We start from the raw sequence: 23069 nt of genomic DNA, 5'->3' as shown, positions 1-23069 counted from the left end.
GGGCTCCTGGCGAACAGTTGAGGAAAGGGACATATGTACAGCTCTGAGGATCCTCAAATAGATTCTGAACTGAACCCAGTCAACATTCCAGGCCACCTGAAGTGCACGCATCCCAAGTGGTTCACAGTGTGAGACCCTTGCATGAAGAGTGTCTGAAAAACTGGACAGAAGTATAGACAAGAACATGAGGTCACTTAACTCGCCTCCCCATCTCCTCTGCTCTGCCTGGAAGAGGCTCCTCCTGGGACGAGGGCCTTTGAAGCTGCCATGTCTTAAGAGGCCAAATCCTGTCGCCTCCTAGCAGCGAAAGACCTGTTTGGTGGGAAAACCTCTCTGGCAGTTGGCTCAACCTGGGGAATGGACTCGCTGACGGAGTCTCATGGGTGCAGCTGGGCCGAGGGAGCGAAGAAAGCCCTCTTTGAGGGAAAAGCTTGTGGTTGGGGAAGGACGGGCAGACACAGTTCATCATGAGACCAGAGTGACCTGGTGCATCACGAGTATAACCACAGGTAGTTTTCCCTCTCCGAGGAGCATTCTTGGCTTTCTCCTGGGTGTGTGAGGGGGAGAGGACTCTAAGCAGTAGCTGTAGGGTCTGGGGTGGCCCCAGCAGCTCTTCAGACCCCCGAGAGCAGCAAGGTGGTTTGCAGAGAATGTTTCAGCGGGCCCGACACCGCTGGGCTGCACCTGCAGACCTGCGAACAGGTAGCACCAATGGGATTACCGCAGCTGCGTGCGCCCGAGCGTGGGCTGACAGGTAGTTTGAACAAAGTAGAGGCTGCCCATCGTTCCTGCAAACCCCATTGCTGCCTTCTACAGGAAGTCTTCCTTACTGAACAGGGAAGATCTTTCCCTCCTCTGAACTGGCAGTGGTCCCCATTTTTCACTCTGGTTTCTCATCCTGGCATCTGAGGGCGCATGTACCTGACTGCCTGTCCTACTGGACTGCAAGCCCCTCACTTAGGCATCCTCCCGCCATCCTGTAGGCCCCAGACACTCAGCATCATGGGTGTTCTCTTCTACTCCTGGGATCCAGGCACAATATGAAAAGCCACAGACTTCTAGAATCTCTGAACTGAAAGGGCCTTTAAAAGTCACATAGTCCAATCTCAGCCTGGGACCTGGAGTCACCTGACAGGTTGTCCATTCCCCAGATTGCAGGCCTTACCCCTTCCCCAAGGGTAGCCAGTTCCTCCTCCAGAAGTTCTGTGTATGTCACCCCCCCAATCCCATGAAGGCTGGTTCTTGCTTACAGGATAAATATTTCCATAAGACCAGGGCTCCTTTTCCTAAATCTACCACCTAATGTGTGTGCTGGGGAGCACGAGGGTCTGTGAGGGACCCAGCGCCCAGTCTACATTCCTGCCAGAGTGGACCCTGCAGCCAGCACAGCCCAGGTCTCCTCGCATGGTCCCTATACCGCCCACTGAAGAGGCACAGATGGGAGAGAAGCACCCAAGAGGCTGCAGGAAAGACAAGGTCTCTAGCATCGGCCAATGCCGCCCCGGGGCTGCTGGTAGACACTGGAGTGGGAGCAGGTAGAGGCACCAGAGTCTCAGTGTCATTCCTTTGGCCAGTCTGAACACACGGCCTCCCCAGGCAGGGGCTGGACGGGCTGGGGGAACCAGCCACCCTACCCTGGTCTGCTGCCAAGAGTCCACCGTCATAGTCCACATGGGCGGCCCCAGTAACAGCCTTCCTCACAGCCTCTTCTTCCTCACCACAGGGATGGGCACAACTTGGAAGATTTTGGCCTTGTGGTCCTCAGTGTTCAGAGTCACCCAGGTGGGCCGAAAACTGCCTTTGAAGCCAACGAATACCATTTTCTCTGAAAAGTAGCGATGAATCATATGAGCAGAAACCCCAAGAGAGAACGGCTCCACGCCACCACCTCCCGAGGCTCTGCCAGGCACCCCCTCCCCAGCCGCACTGCACTGTGTCCTCTGGGAAGCGCTCTGGGCTGTCGGCTATGTGAGGGACATGGTCTCAATGACTAGAATCCAAGTTACTTAACTGTCTAATTCTCAGTCTCCTTGCCTTCTATGGAAGTAACAATACCTGTTCCATAGGTTATTAAGGACTATGTGAGATAATTGTGAAATTGTTCAGCAAGGTGCCAGGCTGCACACAGCAAGGTAACTACAGTGGACATGCTCGTTACTCTGCGCAGTTTCTCTGCCCCCTAGGGGCCCTCTGAGCACAGTCTGCTGCTGCTATCACACTGATGTCTCTGTCCCGGCCAGTTCCTTCCCTGTGGATCTGTGACAGGCTTCACCACAGCAGAGCGGGGTGACCTTGGACAGGCCACGGAGATCTCCGGGCTCCCCCTACATTCCTCTGAGGAACAAATAAGAGCTTTGCAACCAGCAGCAGGCAGTACAAATGTTGGGCATAGGCAGGGTGCTGAGGAAGCAGGGGGTCCCAGCCACCCTGAGTAGCCAGAAGTGGGAGAGGTCAGATCAAGCCACTTTCCGCTGATATTTTTGTTGGGAAAAAGGGCCACTTGCTGAGTAGATGGGTGAACAATGCTAGCAACTTCCCTCAGTGGTCACACATAAAGGAAAGTGGAGGTGGCGCCTCACCCTGCACCCCGGGGACCACTAGCTGTGCCGAGGAGTCAGAGGCCATGCCTAGGTTTGGTGGGAAGGGTGCTTGGTTTCAGTGAGGGGCAGCAGCTGCCTGCATACCAGGCACCTGGACTCATGTAAAGCCCCGTCCAAACCCCTCACCTTTCAACTTGAGCCCCTTGTCTGCCCCGAGCTTTTCCAGCACTCGTGTCCACGGGCCTCTGGAAATATATCTTCCCTTTGATGCCATGAGAACTATGGAACTGAGCAAGAGAGAAGGGGCCGATTAGAGGACGAGAGAGCAGAGTGGAGCAAGGGGCTCCCTGGGAGGGGTGGTGGGCTGTCTGTGGTGGGACTGAGTTAGCAGTGCCCAGAGGCTCTGCCAGAGATTTGGGAAAGGACAGCCCCTCCTGCGTGCTGTGCCGTCTCCTTCCATGTGGTGACCCATGTCCCAAATACCCCTCCCACACATCTGGCTGCAGTTGGCACCCATGACTCTAAGGCTGCACTCTGCTCACTGCTTTTACATACGTCCCCAGAGGACAAAGCAGGTGCAAGAGTGCACCACAAGGGGCAGCACTGCGCCAGGCCGCATCATTTCCTAACTGGAATGTTCTCCACTGTTTGGACAGGACTGGTAGAAATATGGGGACGGAGAGAGCCTCGAGGACCACATGCTCAGGTCGCATTAACCTGTCACGTGCAGGTCACTTCTCTTTCTGTTCAGGTAAGAAACCATTACTGCTCTGTTTTGCAAATGGGAAAAACGAGGCAAATAGTTACTAAGTATCTGAGAGGACCTGCCAGCAGGGAGCCATGCTTGGGTGGGGGCAGAGGCCTGGAATAGTGGGTGTGCCCAGCCTGAAGGTCCCAACTTGCAGAAGCCCACATGGGAGCAGGGAGTCGCTACTCGCCTGCGTTGGCTGTGTTCAGACCCAAGTGCTATGAAAACACCTCCATCCAGACAGGAGGAAGTGAATACTTCCCCCAGGAATAGAAATGGGGCAAGAGCCCAGAGGGGCCTCCAGTTCCCATCTCAAATGAACCCCATTAACCACAGACCACAGGCCAGACTGGAAAATCTGTATGAGATCCTGGAACCTGTTGTTAGCCCTTCCCCCACGTCCCATTGGGAGCAGAAGGAAAGCTCTGAACACACAAAGGGCTGTGCGCAGTCAGAGTGGATGGGGAGGCTGCTGGGGCTGTAGGAAGGCCAGGGAGGAAAGCCCGGGAACCAGTGGCTGTTACGTTGAATGGGAACACTGCAAACACACCCTCAACTTCGGATTTGGGCTCTGTCCTCAGAAGGCTGTGTCCTCATCACTCTAATTCAGAGGAAAAGCTAAAGTCTCTTTGGCTGGGCTAAGCCTTCCCACTGGGGAGGACTCACAGGAAGGTCATGCCCTACGGACAGGGATCTGGGGTAACTCATGGCAGCAGGACACCAGGACGGGGCTTCTCATGTGTCACAGCCCTGACGGCGGGCGCACTGTGGGCACCCTCCCTGCCTGGTATGGGCTTCTCTACGCCCTGCACCTGCCAGCATGGAATTGCCCTCAGGGTGACAGAGCAGCTCCGAGAAGCCACCTTTGATGATTCAGCTCTGAGCAGCTGCCACTTCTTCCCCTGGGACCCTGGGGCGGTGGTGGCCCCTGGAGGGACGGTAAGGGTGGGGCAGGAGGTCGGGGTGGAGGACACAGGGAGCTGCCAGGACAGCAGTGCGCTGAGCAGAACACAGGAGTGTGGCAAAAGGAGAGTCTGATGTGACGCCGCCTCGCTCAGCTGTCCCTCCAGCAGTGAGGACGTCGAGACGGGGCCACCAGGAAGACCGGCTGGTCTGGGGGGCGGTGCTTTAAAAAAAGGCTGAGAATTCAGTTCCACTGGAGACCTCTAGGTGGTGTCTCGACGTCACCACTGGGGGAATGTCTGGTGTTTAGGAGAGATCTGGGCTGGAGATATTCAGAAGCCACTGGCATTTGGAGAGTATTCACCGTGTGGGAGGGAATGAGCTCATGCCGGGAGACTGTCGTGATGGGGGACGGGGGCCAGGGGCAGGCTTCCCACTAGTAACTGGGCAGCCGCCTGCCTCGGCCTGACCTACATTCACAAGGCTCTGGCTCCAGCAGCAGGTTCCGAGCCCAGCACCACAACCCCTGGGCCGACCATGGAGACTCCCTAAGCTCTCGCAGGCAGCGCTGTGATGAAGGCCTCAGGGACAGGGAGGCGGCCCAGACTCACCTGTCAGGGATGGCTGCCACATGATTGGAAAGCTGCCACGGTATGCCCTGCAGAATAGCGTTCCTGAAGCTTGTGTGGCTCAGCACGCGCCCTTGGCTGCCGTCAATCACCACCACCTGGATGCCATCTTCCAGACTGGGGTACCTCTTGCCATCCACCTGCATACCAAAGTCAAGACAGGTAAGGCAGGGTCCTGAAGGCAGCGAGGCCCCGAAGGTCTCCTGCTGGGGGTTCCCAAGCAGACCCTGGACACAGAGGTTGTCTGTACAGCTGCTCAAAGCATAAAACCCAGTTAAATCAGTTCCCTGTAGCCTTCTGTTGTGAGCTGAATAGCACCCCCCCTCAAAGACACGTCTACCTGGTACCTGTGAAAGGGCCTTATTTGGAATAGGGTCTTTGCAGATCTAACTAAGGATCCCAAGATTAACTCATCATAGATTTAGGATGAGCCTTAAATCCCACGACTGGGGTCCTTATAGGAGGGGCCGGGGGACATGTAAGACGGGCACACAGGGGAGAGGACCGTGGGAAGACAGGCAGAGACTGGACGGACGGGTCTACAAGTCAAGGGGTGTCAAGGATTGCCAGCAGCCACCAGAGGCCAGAACAGGCCTGAACAGCCTCTTCCTCAGCCTCCAGAAGGAACCACCCCGCCAACACCCTGACTTTGGACTTCTGGCCCCCAGAACTGAGAGAGGATACATTTCTGTTGTTTTAAGCCGCCCAGCTTGTGACAGCAACCCGAGGAAGCCACCACCACTTGGTGAGCACCCAGCTTTCCGCAGGGACCAGTCCCTTACTTCAATGTAAGCAAGGTCGTTCAGAAGGTGGAAGAAACGCTGCTTAAAACTTTCCATCTTCACCTCCAAGAAGTGGTCCTTTGTTTTCTGGAAAACAAACAAACCCCGTGTGGTTGTTAGCATTGAGAAGGCAAGTGTACAGCCCGGTGACTGGTCGTGTCCCTCGGCTCCCCGGCCCCCCAGGCACAGGAAGCGTGTTGGGGGGCTGAGCAGGTGTCCCGAGAAGACCCTGGTTGGGTCTAGGCCCTGCTGAAGGCAAAGGGGCAGGCTCGTCTCTGTCACTCACCAGCTGAGCACCAACCAGCTTCCGGGGCATCGGCACGTCCACTGTGGCCCTCTCCGCAAACCTGGGGTAGGCAGTGGCCGTGCAGTCGCTGATGCCTGCATTCTTGGGGATCAGGGCTTTAATCTTTATTCTCTCACAGCCCTTCACAGAGCAGAAGGCAAACCTCTCCCTCTCGTTCTGGGCCGTCAGCTTCAAGAACAGCAGCCTGCACACGGGGAGCAGAGGGGGCGTTGGCTGTGGCTGTCAGAGTGACCTCAGGGCCGTGCTGCTGACAGCCGTGCCCCTGAACAGGACACTTATTTATTTGTAAGTCAGCAACACCTCGCTTGGGTGGCATGTGGCAAGCCCCACTGTCCAGAACACAGCTAAAACCACTCTAGTGTTTTGTAACCTTGAAAAACTGACTATTTGAACCCCCTCACTTTCAGCCTATTTATTTTTATTTTACCCTCAATTATAGTGATTTGGTTATCAAGTGTCCTAGCCTATTGAAGAGAAGACAGCCACTGAGGGCAGGTGCTCTGAACCTGAGTAAAAATAACTACAAATTTATATGGCACAAAGATTAAAAACAGCCCTAAGTTTTCATAAAGCCCCAGAGTCTGGGCTTCTGCACAGGAAACAAATATCCTATAATCCAGTGTTTGGGAGTCATTGAATTAAAGCACAGCCTAATCAGAGCCTGGAAATAAACTCATGCCTATGTGGTCAATTAATCTACGACAGAGGGGTAAAGACAGTCTCTTCAATAAATGGTGTTGGGGAAACTGGACAGCTATATGCAAAAGAATGAAACTAGACCACTTCTTACACCATATACAAGAATTAAAATCAGAATGAATTAAAGATTTAAATATAAGACCTGAAACCATAAAACTAGAAAAAACATAGGCAGTAAACTCTCTGACATTGCTCTTAGCAATAGATATTTTTATATATCTCCTCGTACAAGTGAAACAAAAGAAGAAAATGAACAAATGGGATATCATTTGAACATCAAACTGAAAAGTTTTCTGCACGGCAAAGGAATCTCAACCAAATGAAAACACCCAAATGGGAGAAGATATTGACCAATGACACATCCAATAAGGGGTTAATACCTAAAATATATAAAGAGCTCACACAACTTAATATCAAAACCCCCCCAAAAGATCCAATTAAAAAATTGGCAGAGGTTCAGAATAGACATTTCTCCAAAGAAGAAATACAGATAGTCAGTCAACAGACATATGAAAACATACTCAACATCACTAATCATCAGGGAAATGAAAATTCAAAAAACACTGAGATATCACCTCACGCCTATCAGAAAGACTATCATCAATAAATCAACAAACAAGTGCAGGCAAAGACGTGGAGAAAAGGGACCCCTCGTGCACCTTTGGTGGGAAGGCAGCCTCTGGCAGCCACCATGGAGAACAGTATGGGGTTTCCTCAGAAAATGAAAAGGAACTGCCTTATGACCCGATGCTTCCACTTCCGGGAATATATCTGAAGAAACTCGGAACACTAATTCGAAAACATATATGCACCCCTATGTTCTTGGCATTATTATTTAGAATACCCAAGATATGGAAGCAACCTAAACAGGCGAAGAAGGTGTGGTGCATATGCACAATGGAATATTAGCCAAAAAAAGAATGAAATCTTGCCATTTGTGACGTGGCTGGACCTAGAGAGTATTATTTGAATTGAAATAAATCAGAGAAAGACACCATATGATTTCACTTATGTGGAATCTAAAAAAATAAATGAATAAATAAAACAGAAACAGACTTATAGATTCAGGAACAAATTGATGGTTGCCAGAGGGAAGCAGGGTTCGGGGACTGGGTGAGAAAGGGGAAGGGATTGAGAAGCACAAATTGGTAGTTACGAAGCACTCATTGGGATGTAAAGTACAGCACAGGGAATACAGTCAATAATATTGCAATAACTTTGTACGATGACAGATGGTTACTAGATTTATCGGGGTAATCACTTCATAAAATATAGAAATGTCTGATTTCTATGTTGTATACCTGAAACTAATATAACACTGTATGTCAACTGTAATTGAAAAAATTTTAAAATTATTTTAAAAGCACAGCATAATCATCAATTGGCATCATGATAAGCTAAGCTACCAACGAAACGGTTGAATTATACAACAAAATCTGCTTAAAGGTAACAAAAGGGAAAATCTTAGATTGTTCAATGTTTTGATCAAAAAGGGTCAACTTGTGTAGTGGCAGTTTGCATTTGAAAAATTCTCATCTTTTGAACATGATTTTAAAAGAAGAAAAAATGTGACAGTGCCATGAGGACTTGACTCTATGGCATTTGTTTTTTAATCAGAACACTTCCTACTGGTGTAGGAGGGGTATGTCTTCCTCCTCTCCATCTGGAAGGATTTTTCTATGCACTCCAGGCCCACCCCCTCACTCACTTTTCCCTGGGGGAAGGGAAGCACCCCCTTTGCCTGGGTGTCATATAGGTCCACCCACAGAGAGCAGACACTCGTTCAGTTCCTCCGTACCCTAAGTCACGGGGGTTGGGCTCCATGCCACCTGGGGCTGGGTGGGTACAAGTGGGGGCGGCAGGGGAAGCTCTGACCTCCCACAGCTCCAGCAGCAGTAAGACTGACAATCCCCTCTCCACCTGCTGGTTTGTCTCCCCACAACTGGGTTAGAAATTATGTGGGGAAAGAGGGGGAGTTCTTTACTGCCCCACAACCCCAACACTATACTTATGCTTCTGATTTTCAAATTCTAATTTTCCTGTCATCAAATTGATAGAGCCATTATCTCAAACAAAAAAAGAGAGCACACGCCAGCTATTTCCGCACCCTTCATCTCAGTGCAAGGGTGGAAAATGGCCACCAAGTCACCTTCCCTCACTCCCCAGAGGGCTGGCTGCCCACAGTGTCATTGCTGCAGAGATGTGTTGGCGACGTTAAGATGTTAGGCTCTCTTTATAGGGGAGGGGACTGAATAGCTCCCTTGCCTCCTCCCCATATCTCTATCGACTAAACCTCATGCATTCAGCAAAGGGGTGAGGGCTTTGAACACAGATGTTTGTCTTATGTGCAAAGCTGAATAACTTGAAAAATGTGCCTGGTGGATAGAACCATCAGCCTCAGAATGAAAGCGCCTAGGGGAGGACCCTACACTAACCTGCACCCGCTGAAGGGCGGTTCCTAGTATTACTGGACAGGCCATGGGAGGAAATGGACACAGCCGCGTGGGGATCCTTACCCCGAGGCCTCGTCCCAGTAGTAGTGGTTCCGGCCAGGAAAGCTCTGCTCCACTTTGTCCATCTGCAGGGTCCTCACGAAGGTGCCTGTCTTGGATGTCTGCTTCAGCAGGCGATTGTGCACATCTGAGAGGATGGAAAAGCTGGTGCCTCGCGGGTAGCAGAGCCCCACGCGGATCCAGTCACCCCTAGAAATGGAGGCAGAGTCAGGTTACAAGCCAGCCAGCCTCTGGGCAGCCCTGGCAGAGACCCAAGAATTCCCCAGCAGGGGCGCCTCCCCTTCTGTGATGGGGATTTTGAAGAACACTCGCAACTCTGGTAATGGCTGAGTCGCAAAGTGTTCAAGGAGAGAAGAGGACCATTGCAGGGCATCTCCAGGGTCTACATGGGGGAGCTCCTCATGGAACTCTGGCTGGAAAAAGACATTCTTTCAACTGGACGTCAGTTCAGTCTGGAGGACCTGGGTCAGCCCCTTCCTGACCCAGCCTGATCATAGGGCCCACGTCACATCTTTGGGTCTCATTTTCCACATCCGATAAATGTCTGTCTCACAGGAATACTGGGTATTAAAAATACTTGAACTAAATACATACATGAAGCCCTATCCAAACACCCTCAACTCAATCCCATTCCCTCTGTGTGAAATGGTAACACTGTTGCCAGATACTTTTTTTGCCATATATTGAGCACACTGGAAGGCTGGGTCCGGGGCGAAGTGCCTGTCATACGTGATCTCGCCGGATCCTCACTGCACCCTGTGAGGTGTTACTGTCCCTGTCTCCTAGGAAGGGATTGAGGCTTCGGGGGGTCAGATGACCTGCCTGAGGTCACCCACATCCACAGTGGGGGCTCACCCAGGTCTTCTGATTCTTAATTGCTGGGTGATGCCAACCCCTGTGGATGCTCCTCCTGCAGGGGGGACGTGGCCAGCCGAGGCTCTGCAGTCGTCGTCACCGCTGCCCTGAGCCCCGGGCCAGGCCCCCACTCACTTGTTGAAGTTGATGAGCCAGATGGCGAGCTCGGCGGGCGCTGTGTGGTCCCAGTGGATGGTGTAGCCCTTCTGCAGAGTGATGACGGGCTGGTACTGCTGGTAGTGGGTGCTCCTGGTCAGCGCCCCCTCCAGGTACAGAGGGCGGCTGGGGAAGTCATTCTTGATGATCTTCATGCGCAGGTTACTAGTCTTGTAGGCCTGAATGTACATCTTTTAAAACCCAAAAAGGAAGCACACAACGGGGCAATTACAAGGGATTATTCCAGGAGCGTCTGGTTAACATCTGACTACAGACCGCACTTCCAGACACACTTTCTCTTAACAGAGCACTCTTTAGAAAACACAGATGAAAGGGAGGCCAAATAAGGGGGCTCTCTCTCTGCGCAGCACACACCGTTCGGGGCGCAGTCCAGCCAACGCTTTGTGTGTTTTCAAAAAGTGCTGTGTTCAGGAGACACCACGGAAAATTGGGAGCAGTTTGCTTAACAGTCAGATGGCAAATTTTGGAAAAAGGAAGAGGAAGGGAGAGAAAACTTCCACAAGCCCCCCATGGCCTGCTGTCCTGGCTGCATTTGGGAGAGGGCCTGGGTGAGCGGCCCAGCTTCCCCCCGGTCTCACTGTCTGGCCCCCGCGGCCAGTCCACGGGGTGTCAGTGCACACTGGGGAGATGGGCAGCATCTCACTTCAGAGAAAAAACTGAAAGCAAGACTGTCAGCCACTGAGTCCCAGGGACCAAAGAGCCCAGGGGCTTTGGGCCAGCTTTGGTGTAAGACACTGTTTTATGCTGTGTCCCGTGTTCTCAGGTGGCACCTGCGGCTGAGAGAACGTCACACCGGGGGACAGCAATGCTGTGCCTTTGGAGGAAGGTGTTATCGTTCCCTCCAACTGTATCGCATATAAAACTGGAAAGAGGAACTTCGGCCCTGCCCCTCATGTGGAGTTGTCAGGAGTGCTGAATGTTTAAAGGTAGACTAAAGCAGCTGCAAAGTGAAGAAAGATTATCAATAATAATTAACCAGTGGCCGGTTATGACGACAAAGCAAGTGCTGCCAGTCAGCCTTTTCCTACAAAAGACAGGCAGTGAGTGATCGGGAAGAGAGAGGGAGGGGAGACCAGGTGACATCCCATCCTTGGGCCAGGGGTGTCGTGTAATGCCCAAAGTGTGGGTGCTCTGCTTACGGTTTAGATACCCCTTAATGAACAGGCATGGCTCTCACTGTCAGCTCCTTCTGACTCTACTTCCCTTTGTTTTTTTTTAATCCTGACCCAGGAATATTTTTCCCATTGCCCTTCAGAGAGAGTGGAAGGGAGAAGGGGCGGGGGGAGGAACATCGATGTGAGAGACAAATCCATTGGCTGCCTCCCACAGGAGCCCAGGGATCAGACTCAGGACCCTTTGGAGCGCAGGAAAACGCTGTAACTACTGAGCTACACTGGCCAGGGCCCTATTTCCCTTTTGATCTTCCTTAGACCGTCACACTCACTGCATGTGACCCCGTCAGCTCCCTGCCCTGGCCACACATGCAGCAGAAGCCTTGCCCAGATCATCCCATAGGTCTACCTCCTCTCCCAGGGCTGAGACAGCCCCACAGCCAGAAGAGAGGCCTCTTCCAGGGCACCGTGTCCAGTGTCCACTGGGTTTCCAACACAGCCCAGCCCTCCTTCCACAAGGGTCTTTTCAGCATTCTCCCTATAGCAGCTCTTCCAACTTGACCACTCTCTGCAGGCTACCCTCCAAGGCCTACTCCACCATCTCCAAGTCACCTCACCTTCTACTGCAGAGAGAAACGTTCTGGGCTTCCTACCCCCAACCAGGGCCGTCTTCCTCTGGGCCCTCCTGCTAAACAATGCTCCTCCCACCTTTGCCCTCAGTGAGCCCCTGCCACCATGTGCCCACCTGGCCCTTTCCCATCAGCTTGGCACCAGCTCCCTCTCATGTCTCTACCGAAACCCAAACACTCTTTCAGCTCTAATGCCCCAAATCCTGATTCCACAGTGGGAGAGTTGTGAGGACAACTTCATTACACGTTTCCTGCCCACAGGAAACGTTCATCAGTCATTCATCCAGATGATAACAGCAACCACCATGTGATAAGAGCTAACTAACATTTTTAGTTCTACCATGTTGCAGACACTGTAACCCTGTGCTGTCCGATATGCTAGCCATTGGCCACCTATAGCCACTGAGCACTGGAAACGTGGCCAGTGTGGCTGAGGACCTGAATTTTAAATTCTATTTTAATCACAACTTAAATTTCAAAACAATAGTTCTGTAAAATATTTTCCCATTCAACACAAGTAGCTCTTACTTTGCTGAATATCTGCGTCCAAATAGAGTGGACAATGAGTATAAAATGTGCGGTGGATTTCAAAGACTTAGTTCAGGAAAAAGCAGGAATGCAACGATTTGTGTCTCAGTAACGATTTTTACATCGATGACATGTGGAGATGATAGTATTTTGAGTATATTTAGTTAAATAAAATTTATCATTAAGACTAATTGCACCTGCTTTCCCTTTTTCACGTGGCTACAAGAAAATTTAAGATCACAAGTGTGGCCTGCATTATATTTTTGGAGGACTGGGCTGGTACCTTATATGAACTGCCCCCCAATCTCATTAATGAGGTCCAACTATTACCCTGATTTTACAGATGAGGAAACCAAGGCTCCAAGCCGAGGTCATGCTGTTAGTAAGAGCTGGAGCCTGACCTGAATCCATGCATTGGACCTCAGAGTGCTTTTTTTGCAAGTATAGTGCTTACAAAGTGTTTCCACTTTGAGTTTTTTAAAAATTCTACTGGGTGAGGAAGAAAAATAGAAAGAATGAAGGAAGAACGAAGAGAAGCCTGTCCTTCTGGCCTGGCGGAGAGCCTGGCATGCAGCAGGCACACACTTAATGCTGTCACAGGAGTGAGCAACCACGGACAACCAGGGAGGTGTGCCAATGCGCCCCACCTGTGCATAGCGCCCGCTGCAGATGGCCCCTCTCCAGTCAGGGACATCGATGCAGTCTGGGTGCCGGACCAGCCAGTTGTCAGCCTTGGTGAGGTAGGAGCCGGGGTACTCGGATACAGAGCCATCCACGTCGTGAAACACCGACGTCTTGTCTCCATCCATGTCCAGCTGGTTGAACCAGGGCCCAGGCTCCCCGAAGAACACTCTGGAAGTAATCTGAACAGAGCCCAGGAAAGTCAGGCAGGGCCAGGAGGTGAAGGGAAACTGCAGTCGTCATCAGACCGGGGCAAAGTTTCCAATTTCCGCTGACATTACACACCAGCCAAACCAAAGATGCTCTCGGGCACTGGGGGAAACCGCACGCTGACCTTGCAGACGGGGCCGGAGAAAAGGCCAGACCTCCCCCGTACCTCAACTTCCACACCCAGCACAGTATTTTAGCCTCTGCTCACGGGAGCGTTGGCTACTGTGGGTGGCCTGGTCCCTGGCTCACAAGGGTACAGAGATGGGTGGGGGACATGGGCCTGTGCGTGCGTGTGTGTGTGCGTGTGAATGAGACAGGTGGCGGTGAATGTTTGTATGAGGAAGTGTATACACACATGTGGGGAGGGGACATGTGTGAGTGTGGGCTGTGTTACAGGAAGACAGTCTTTCCACATGAGCCCCTGGAGATTTCCATGACTGGCCTCTTTCAGGCCCTAGTGGCCTGAGTAAAGAAATTAGGTAACTTCAGTTTCACATCTTTTCCCTCAGTCTGCTGTAACCGGCAGACCCGCCTAGGGCAGGAGCGGAGGGGAGGGGGAGGAAAGGCCTGGGAAATCTGCAACTCGGATAAAATGCACCAGGGGGTCGGACCTGCCTAGTCTCCAGGGGCAGCCCCTACCGATCTCCTTACCCTCTCTGCTACTTGTCAGCTGGCTGTAGCCAGGAGGCCCCTGTGTATGATCTGCCCTCAGGGAGAGACTGAAGACAGCATCTTCAGCAAAGATTCCCTCAGACACTGCAGGTTTTTAAAATTAACTGCCAACTCAGGTGGCCGAGTCACGAGGCTCAGGTCAAATGCAAGATGCTTGGAGGAGCAGCCTCAGAACCTGGAGCCCAGTGTGCGGCTCCCGCTGAGGTCCTGGCGGCTTTGAGCAGGGTAAGGGCAAGCAGGCACCGACCCCAACCTGACCTGTGGGGCACCCCATGCTTGTACTTTTCCAGTTTGGATGCAGAGAGAACTGGGATGTGGCCCAGCCTGCTCAGAGGAGGCCGTTCAAACCCTGTGGTGGTGGCAGCAGCTCAAGTCCAGCCCCCGGGGACTGGTGACTCACTGCCTAGAGTCTGGGTTTGCAGGGAGCTGGCCCCGGCGCCTCACTCACCGGGACGTCCTCAAAGGCAATATTGGTCACGTTGTTGTGGGGGCAGCTCTGCCAGGCGTTGTTCAGGCGGAAGGCCAGGGCACTAGTGTGCCGGCCCTCCAGGGCCACAAACTTGCGGAAAGTACAGTTCTGAATGTTGATGGGGCCATCGTAGAACTGGATTCCTCGGATCGGAAAATTCCTGTGGAGTTAGGGATGTCGGTGTCAGAAAAATCGCCAAGTTTGCCCCCTCCAAGGGAGATGGCAACAGAGACCTTCTGGATAAATGCTTCCTGACCCCTACCCCCAGCAACTCCCCATCCAGAGAACACTGACTCACTTGTTAATTCACTGGGAAAGCATTCGTGGACATAGTAAACGTCAATAAATGATGGTGAGTGGATGGATGGGTGGATGGAGAGATGAATGTCTGTCTAGTTGTTGGCTTGGGGTTTTGGGGATCATCCTCTATTGAAAACCAATTCCCCAATTTTTCCACCCTATGAAGAGTCACTGGGTAAATACCGTAAATACTGCTGGAGAGTACCAGTATCATTGTCTCTTGGGAAGGGAGAGCCATTAGTCATTAGCACTTCAGTCTTACCAGCTGTAACAATTTAATCAGATTAAGACTCAGATGAGCTTCCTGTCTGTGAGTAAGCCTTTCGATGGGGAGCATGTTGGATTTGGGGAACAGAGTGAAGCAGACGGGACTATGGTAGACTGCCAGAGGACCCCCAGAGGGTCCAGATACCTCGCAGGCAGGAGAGGACGCAGGCTTGGTAATGGAGGGAGGGGGACTGGAGTAGGACTGTGACCTAGGAATTTTGCCTTGGGCCCAGCATGGGGCAGAGTGCTCAGACACCCTTCTCCATTTGCCTCGGCCTCCTGAGCAGGGCGTGGGAGGCAAGGGCCCAAGAGGCGCTAGCTGGGTTCCTGGTGGGACCCTGGTCCTGTCCCAAACCCAGCCTTGCTCGCTCTCCAAGCCCAATTTTTCTGCCTTAACTGGTATCTCTACCTCCGGGCCAGGGCCCTCTCCTTCCACAGTGAACACAAGAAAGGCCAGAAAGATGAAAAAGAACACAGAAATGAATCTCTCCGTGGGGAGAGGCCACACCCAGCTGTCCCCAGTCATGACACTGGGCCCCCTTCCATGCAGACGCGGTTCCCCGAGGACGCCCTCGTCACATAGTCTTGGTGATGCGTCTTCAGTCACCAGGGACCTCCGGCATTTCTGTATTGTTTTATTAGTAGCTGATTAACGTCATGACCTTGGATCCTGATTGTCATGGGCTGGCCCTGTGCATTTTTCCATTTAAGGCATTTTCGGGACAGCCCATTCTCCCGGGCTCTAGAGTTAAACTTTAGACCCCAACCCAGGCCCAGACAGGATGAATCACCCACAATTAAGAGTGCAGGTCCCAGGTTCCTGCTCTCAAGTGCAGCTGGAGGGCCCTGCCCGAGGCTGACAGAGGTGTCAGGCTGCCATAAACAAACCCACCTCTGGAAGTCATCAGAACGCTCTGGGCCTGGGAGCTGGTAACCCTCAGCAAAGAGAGCCCAGCTATGCAGACACAGAGCTGCTCATAAAAACAATCTGAAGGGATGGCCACCTCGCTGAGGTTAGACAGAACAAGGGCTCTCGACAGCTCGCACTGAGGGACCGGTTGGTTCTGTTGGCAAAATCTTTTCAAACATACACGTGCACTCAGGTAGGAGTTTAGACCTGTGTCCTGCCTCGATAGGATACTTTTCTAGAGAAAGAGAAGAAAGCTCAGGGGCCAGGAAGGGCTCGTCTTAGAACACGGAGGACGGGGCCATGTGCTGAGGGCCTGATTCACGTCTGAACAGAAGCTCCATCGGGGGGAGAGACTTCCTCTCCACTGACCCAGGCTGTGGCCTTCTGAAGAAATGACTGAGTCCCTGTGTTCTGTTAGCCTGTCAACTCTCTAGTCCCCGCACCCGCACCCGCACCCGCAACCACCACCGGGCGACTATCTGGCCTTTGTCTGAACTCCTGCAACACAGACGCTGTGACTCTTCAGACCGCCCTGCTATTCTGCTATTGAACACATCTGACTGCTAGAAAATTCTTTCCAGCACTACACCCACTCTAACCCTTAGGGCCCACGTAGAATGAGTCTTGTGTGTGCACAGCAGCCCTGAGAATATCTTCACAAGAGGGATCCCACCTGCTGGTTGAATATCTTAATCTGCTTGTGACATAGTTTGGGCTGGGTCGCCCCCCTTGTTCTCCCTCATGTGTGCTCTGGCCTGACTCACCACCATCCTCAGAAGGGCATGAAATGTTCCTAGTGGGCATGTCTCAGAGGACAAGGAACCCCTCAGTGATCCTGGCATGAAACTCCTATTAATGCAGCCCAGAGCCCCACAATGCATGTGATAGCCACGTCGCCCCGCTGACTTACACCCAACAGTCTGACTTCCCTCTCGCATTCTGGACTCCACCCCACTGCTGGCTAACCCCAGGTGTCTCAGTGACTCCTCTGACCGCGCATGGACAGAAGAATTCATAGTTAACAGGCAGAAGCCACAACTGAGCACCTTTCCTTCCCTCACTGGCACTCAGGTTAAGTCACACAGAACAAGGTGGCCGCCATGGTGGTAAACCTACTGGCCTATCGGGAGGGTCCTTCCGCTGTGGTCCAAGCCGCCGGGGCCCCAGATCCTATTGTCCATCATCTCGGTCCCCACATTGCCACTCTCGCCAACAAACAAGCTGTTCTTGATTTCCTGCTTGGAGCCATCATCATATGGGAAGGTGCCGCCACTGTAGGGAGAAGATGCCTGGGGTGAGGTGGCCAGAGACAGCTTCCCAAGGAGGGTCCAGCGCAATGACAGGTGCTCTTACCTGGCCAGGGTCAGGCCGATGCCATTGTCAGCAAACCTGGGGACAGAAGCAGACAGTCAGAGCAGAGTCTCGCTCAGCGTAGTGTGGGGAAGGACCCTTCTGTGCCCTGAAGCCACACTGTGGCTACTGTGTGGGGAGGAATCTCTACCTGAGCACAGATTTGCTGAGGGCTCTGGGATATTTCAGGTCCCCTCCCACCCTGCCTGTGTCCAGTGGTTGCCAGCGTGGTCTTTCTGCAATGGACACAATGGCCAAATGCTCAAAGCCCTTGAAGGTACCCCATCTTCTGTCAGCCCTGACTGTGCCAACCCTGCCCCCTCATGGGACTCCAACCTCGGTGCCACCAGACTCTGGGCCACCCTAAAGGAGTCTGCAGGGAGCCAGAAGGTCCACCCCTTCCAGCAGGGGGTTCACAGTTTGTCTCTGTGGGGACCTGAACCGCCAGCACACCAGAGCCCAGATAGTCCAGGACCTGGAATACTGCAGAGAATTTTAGCATGGACACCCTATTTTCTCTCACTTGCCTCCTGCACAGTCATCTTTCAAGTGTCTGTGGGCCTGTTCTAGGGATGCGCAGCTCATCTCACTAACATCTGGAAAGCTTTTCCTTCTACTGTGCCTGTAACTTCCCTCCAGAGCCCATAGGGACACGCCTGTCTCTTCTCCCACCAAATGCCCCTCAGAACCCAGAGCTGGCCCTCTTCTCAAAACTCACAACTTCTCTGACCCACTCTTGGTCTGCCAGCTTCCCCTTTGGCACTCCCATTTGTGTCCGACTGTCCCTGAGTCTGTCTGTCTGTCTCTCCCAGGCTCTGTTTTTCTGAGTAGCCTCTCTCTCTCTTTCTCTGAATTCTGTGTCTCAGTTTCCCTCCTTACACACTTTCACTTCCTCTTGCCCCCTTTCCCCCTTATTTCTCCTCTGAGTGGTCACAATACAACGGAGAAACACGTTTCTTTCCCAGTAGACTTTTTCACGATACTGCTTTAAAACAAATCCCAACTCAGCCGCCTGTCCCTTTGGCTCTTGTCCTGCGTGGACTGGTGGCCCTCCACAGAGACCTTACCTCACAGTTCACTTCTCATTAGGCCTTGGAGTCCAACGAGCTGAAATTTCAGCCCCCAGGCAAAGCACTTACTAGTTAAGAGAAATTCACTAAACTGAGCCCCAGGTGACCATCTCCAAAATAAAGATGACAATTTCTACCTTTGAGAGTCACGGTAAGAAACAAAGGCAACCAAGGATGCAGCACACCTTAGGTGCCTAACCCATGCCAGCTTTCTTCTTCCCCACTTTCACGGGCTGGCTATGTAGCCCGAGGGTGCCATGCCCAGTGACGATCTGGAGGCAAACCCTGACCCCCAGCACCTGGCACTATGGGCTGCAGCTGCGTGTAGGGGTTTTGGGGTCACTGCCTGCTGCCATTCTATGGGGCTGGGTGTCAGCAAGCCACATGTCAGCTCACTGTGCTTCCTCTCTGCCGTGTTCTGCTCTCCCGTGCCAGGGCAGGAGCACCATCCCCACTCTGTGCCAATGCCACGTGGCTCTGACTCACCGGCAGCTGTCCAGCCACACATCCCCGCCGCGCAGCCAGGCCCCGTGGTCCTGGTTCTTGTAGGCAGTGAAGTGCTTGATGATGGCTGGCTCCCGGGGCTTCAGAGGGTCGGCATCCTGGTGAGGGCTGTACCTGCAGCACAGCATGGGGGGAGGGGGCAGACACAGGGATTGGTGTGGGGACTCCTGAATGGATGCCCTTCTGGGCTGTGAGCATCTCTCTGCTCATGGTGCCCATGAGATTCTGATGAAATAGCCACTCATTCCCATCATCTGGGCTCAGGACTGAACTTTCTGAGCTCAACACAGAAGCAGCAGGGCCCAGCCCCATGCAGGTGACAGACTTGTCCCTTCTCTCATTCATCAGCCTCACTGAGGAGCACCCCCGCCCTAGGATGGTCAAAGGTCAGAGGGAAGTTCAGACAGTCCGAAACCCAGCATGCCATGCAGCCCACAAGGCGAAGGAGATGCCAGCTCTCCACCAACTGGGGGGTAACCTTGACCTGGAGCCTTTTCTGGGGCCTGGATGCTCACTGCTGTGTGCCACAGCAAATGTCTTCTGAGGACATTATCCTGTCACTGGTGTTACATTTGATGGAGCCCAAGCAACTTGGTCTCCTTAAAGGGAACAGGCTTTCTTAGTTACCTGGAGGCTTAGGAGTAGCCCCTGGCCTTGGCTGAGCTCCAGATTTATTTACAGTCACAACTTGCCTGTTCCTTCTCTCTACACCGATGGTGAAATTCTTCCCATCTTTTCTTTCCATGTTTTGATCCCAGCCCAATCTGCTATGGCCCTGGACAATCCTGTTGACTTACCAGGTATTGGCTTTTGTTGAAACCTAATTCAGCCCTAATGCTGAAATCCTAAATGCTAAAATCCACACTTTGCCCTGTCTGGATTTTTACCACGATTCCCCCAGCAACTAGTTCAATGTACAGGACAGAGAAAGTGCTGAAAAGATAGCCGATGAATGAATGAATGAATGAATGAATGAATGAGGTTTACTCAAGGGGTCCCCAGGGTTGATTACCTGGCAGAGATGATAGAGAGGAAGGGCCGCTTGTCCTTGGCAGAGGCCTCAGTGGTTTTGACGCCATTGTCTATGATCATGCCAGCCTGTGGGCAGGAGAGGGGGAGCATTCAGGGACATGTTGGCTTGCACTGCAGGCTAGGCATCTTCTCACACCCAGCCTCACTGCATCGTTTTGAATGCTCCCATAAAACTAGCTCTGCTCTCAGGATGCATTAGTGGAAATAGGGGGTCTTCAGTGAGGGAGGCGAACCTGCATTGCTCAGGTCAGACCAGAAATATGGTGTCCTCTTGGAGGTTCAGACGAGAAAGTTGAGGACTATAGGGGTTAAGGATCTTGTCCAAGGCCTCTCAGTTCAGCCCACACCCAGCACTCACACCACCTCAGGACCCAAGTCAAGAATGATGGCTACGCTTTCCCGGGAAATGTGTCACTGAACTTGAGTCTCATCTTTACCTTGGAGGTCTGTGGCCCTCCCAGGGTCTTGTCTTGGATCCTGCCTGGCTCAAGGAAGAGAACCTCACTTTCTTATTTGGCTCCAAAGGTGTCCGTTTGTCAGCCACGGGGAGTGGGAAGCAGAGCAGCTGAGTGGTGCTGCCCAGTGAGGCCGTGTCCCATCCTTCCTTGGCTCCCTTGACCTCTTAGGAATGCCCAAACTCAGGGTTCTCTTATCTAGATCACTGGAGGTCACTCTGGCTACTGAATTTGCCAACTGACTTCTAACGAAGCTCCAGTGATGTGAGCATATGTTGGCTGGACTCCTGCTTCCTCCCTCAGGAGCTATGACTTTAGTCCCCACACCTCTCAGACCTCAGCTGTAGTCTTTGTGAGACAGGCTGACAGCACTCATTTCACAGAGAGCTGTGAGGCATTAATATGGTAGCCCAGGTGAGGAGCCCTGCACAGGACCCCCCACAGTGCGTGTGGAGTTGGGCTCATCAGGCATGAATGCCAAGCATGGGGCCTCCACTGCTCAGAATTCCCGTCCATCCAGCTCAAGACTTCTCTTCCCTCCTGGGCCACCTGCCACCTTCCTCAAGGCCATCCCTCCACCTGTGTTGGTGACCTGGTCTACTTCCTGTGGGAAACCACCCTTCCCACATATCCTCACCTGGTCCAATCTCTAAACATCTAGATCCAACATGGCTCAACACCCCCTCATGGGAGGTCCTCAGGGGTCTCACAAGCAGACAATACATTCTCTCCCTCCCCAACCCGTATGTCCCATTCTGTATGGAGACAGCTCCCAGGGGCCAATGACAGCCTCGGAAATGCCCCCTCCGAGGCCTGCGCTATTCTCTCTGTCAGGTGGCACTATGGCCCTCCTAACCTCTGTCTTCTGCCCCGTGAGTGCTCTTCTTTCTTCGTTTCTGGGATATGACCCCACCCACATCCTCTCTCTGCCCATCCTGCCAAGCCCTCCTCACAGGCCACCCCCTAGGTGTAAGCACAGGTCATTCTGAGAATATATCTCTCCTTTTTGGTCTACTCCCTTAGTTGACCCTTGTTTTGTTTTTGACCCTGAATGTGTCCATTCTCTTCAGTTTCCTCATCTGCACATTAGGGACTGGACCAGAGGACAAGCCCAACACCTAGGGCTCATGTATGCACTACCCCTGGGTCCCCAATCCCAAGCCTGCATCCACGACTCTGGCCTCAGTGCTGCCCTGACCAGGGGGTCCAGGAAGACTTACCCGGTAGTTAGAATGTGCTCGGTTGTTATGGAACTTTCCCAGGGGGATGTGCTCTGAGTAACCAGGGGAGTACATCCCCACTGAGGGGCCTGTTGGCACGTGGTGGAAAATGAACCAGAATCCAGTTTCCTATTGTGGGTAGGGGGACAGGGGAAGACATAGGACTCAGCACCAGCCAGCTTCTTGTCAGGGAGACTGAATGGCGCCAAATTCCCCGCAATGGGCCCTACCTCCAACCCCCAAATATGTCTCTAGAAAATGGTGAAAAGTTTGAGGTGAATGCACTTTGTGGGGTCCACCCTGTTAAAACCCTTCATCGAGTCGGACTCTGTTGGCCATAGGATCCACAGAGCTGGATTTCAGCATCATCTCCTCCTGGCACATAACGGGAGGATTTCAAGAGGGTTCTCAGCTTCTCTCTTTCATTCTACAGATATGGAAGCTGGTGCTCAGGGACAGCACCTGCTCTGCTCAGGGCCCCTGGGGGGGTGAGCAGCAGAGGGGGATGGGTGAGAGCGAGGCCATGTTTGTATCATGTGTGTGCCTCTGGGCACATGAGCGCCCCTGCCTCCATTTCCTCACCCATCCAGTGGTAGGTGGTAGTACCTACCTCATTGGTTCAATGCGAGAATTATTTTAGCTTATTAGAACGCTGATGTGCCAGGCACTGTTCTAAGCGACAGTAAATTCAACCTCATAAAGAGTTATTGCGCATAAAGTGCTCTGTTCTCATTAGCTATGATCAACAGTGCGACAAAGGCACAGCCATTACTAAAAACCAGTCCATCTCCCTCCAACCTGGGGTACAGAGCACACATATTTCAGGGTGGGCCCTGGCCATTCCGAGCCCCCAGCTCCTACCCCTAATTTCATGCAGAGAAGAGACAGTCCTACTCACCTCAGACCCTGCAGCAGCGCAGTTTATCAGGTTGTTGTTGGGATTGGCCATCCAGAAGGTGGACACACCACTGCAGGAGGGGGAGATGGAAAGGCGTCAGACATCAGCTCCCAGCTCCCCCGCACTGCTGCATGGGGCCATGTCAGGCTCTCTAATATTCTTCCAAGAGCCTCAGAGATTGGGAAATCCTGGATTTGTTTATCTGAAACCCACTTTTCTCGTTGGAGCAGGGTGCAGTGGAGCACTTAAAGTGTTCAGAATTTGACACGGGCGTGGCTCTTTGAGGTGGACGCCGCCTGTGTGTGGGAGAAGCCTGAGATGGCTCTGAAATAAATCTAAGTCAGGAAGGTGGCCATTTCTAAGGGAGAGGCCCTGGCTCAGAAAGCTGGCTGCACAGAAAGCTCTGTCTCTAAACCATCAGTGGGGCTACTGCGAATGTGTTCGCATGGGAGCGAAGGGGCAGCCACATTAGGAAAAGCCCAAGGGTGAGAACCATGGTTCTTTGGACAAGATCGAGGCACATGGGGCACCTGAGAAGGGAGATATGCTTCCTCTCTGAGCAGCAGGTGGTTCAGGGTTGGGGGTCCCCGGGCTGGAAGACAGGTGTCC

The 23069-nt window shown here is 52.6% G+C and overlaps 1 protein-coding gene across 1 annotated transcript in view; it reads right to left on the bottom strand.

The window, feature by feature from the left end:
- Positions 1-1697: 1697 nt before the first annotated feature.
- The window catches only part of CEMIP (cell migration inducing hyaluronidase 1), a 46857-nt gene continuing 25485 nt past the window's right edge, over positions 1698-23069 (bottom strand). Inside the window, exons 14-28 of the mRNA XM_016217949.2 lie at positions 22461-22530; positions 21563-21691; positions 19868-19953; positions 18838-18969; positions 17285-17320; positions 17048-17203; positions 14434-14614; positions 13070-13285; positions 10112-10323; positions 9125-9310; positions 5889-6093; positions 5603-5689; positions 4803-4960; positions 2727-2827; positions 1698-1825 (exon numbers count right to left, since the gene is read on the bottom strand). Coding sequence (XP_016073435.2) covers positions 1698-1825; positions 2727-2827; positions 4803-4960; positions 5603-5689; positions 5889-6093; positions 9125-9310; positions 10112-10323; positions 13070-13285; positions 14434-14614; positions 17048-17203; positions 17285-17320; positions 18838-18969; positions 19868-19953; positions 21563-21691; positions 22461-22530 — 2083 coding nt within the window. The remainder of the gene's footprint in view (positions 1826-2726; positions 2828-4802; positions 4961-5602; positions 5690-5888; positions 6094-9124; positions 9311-10111; positions 10324-13069; positions 13286-14433; positions 14615-17047; positions 17204-17284; positions 17321-18837; positions 18970-19867; positions 19954-21562; positions 21692-22460; positions 22531-23069) is intronic.

This window comes from Miniopterus natalensis, chromosome 22 (genome assembly GCF_054644295.1).
Source record: "Miniopterus natalensis isolate mMinNat1 chromosome 22, mMinNat1.hap1, whole genome shotgun sequence".
NCBI lineage: Eukaryota > Metazoa > Chordata > Mammalia > Chiroptera > Miniopteridae > Miniopterus > Miniopterus natalensis.
This window is presented reverse-complemented; position numbering and strand designations above follow the sequence as displayed.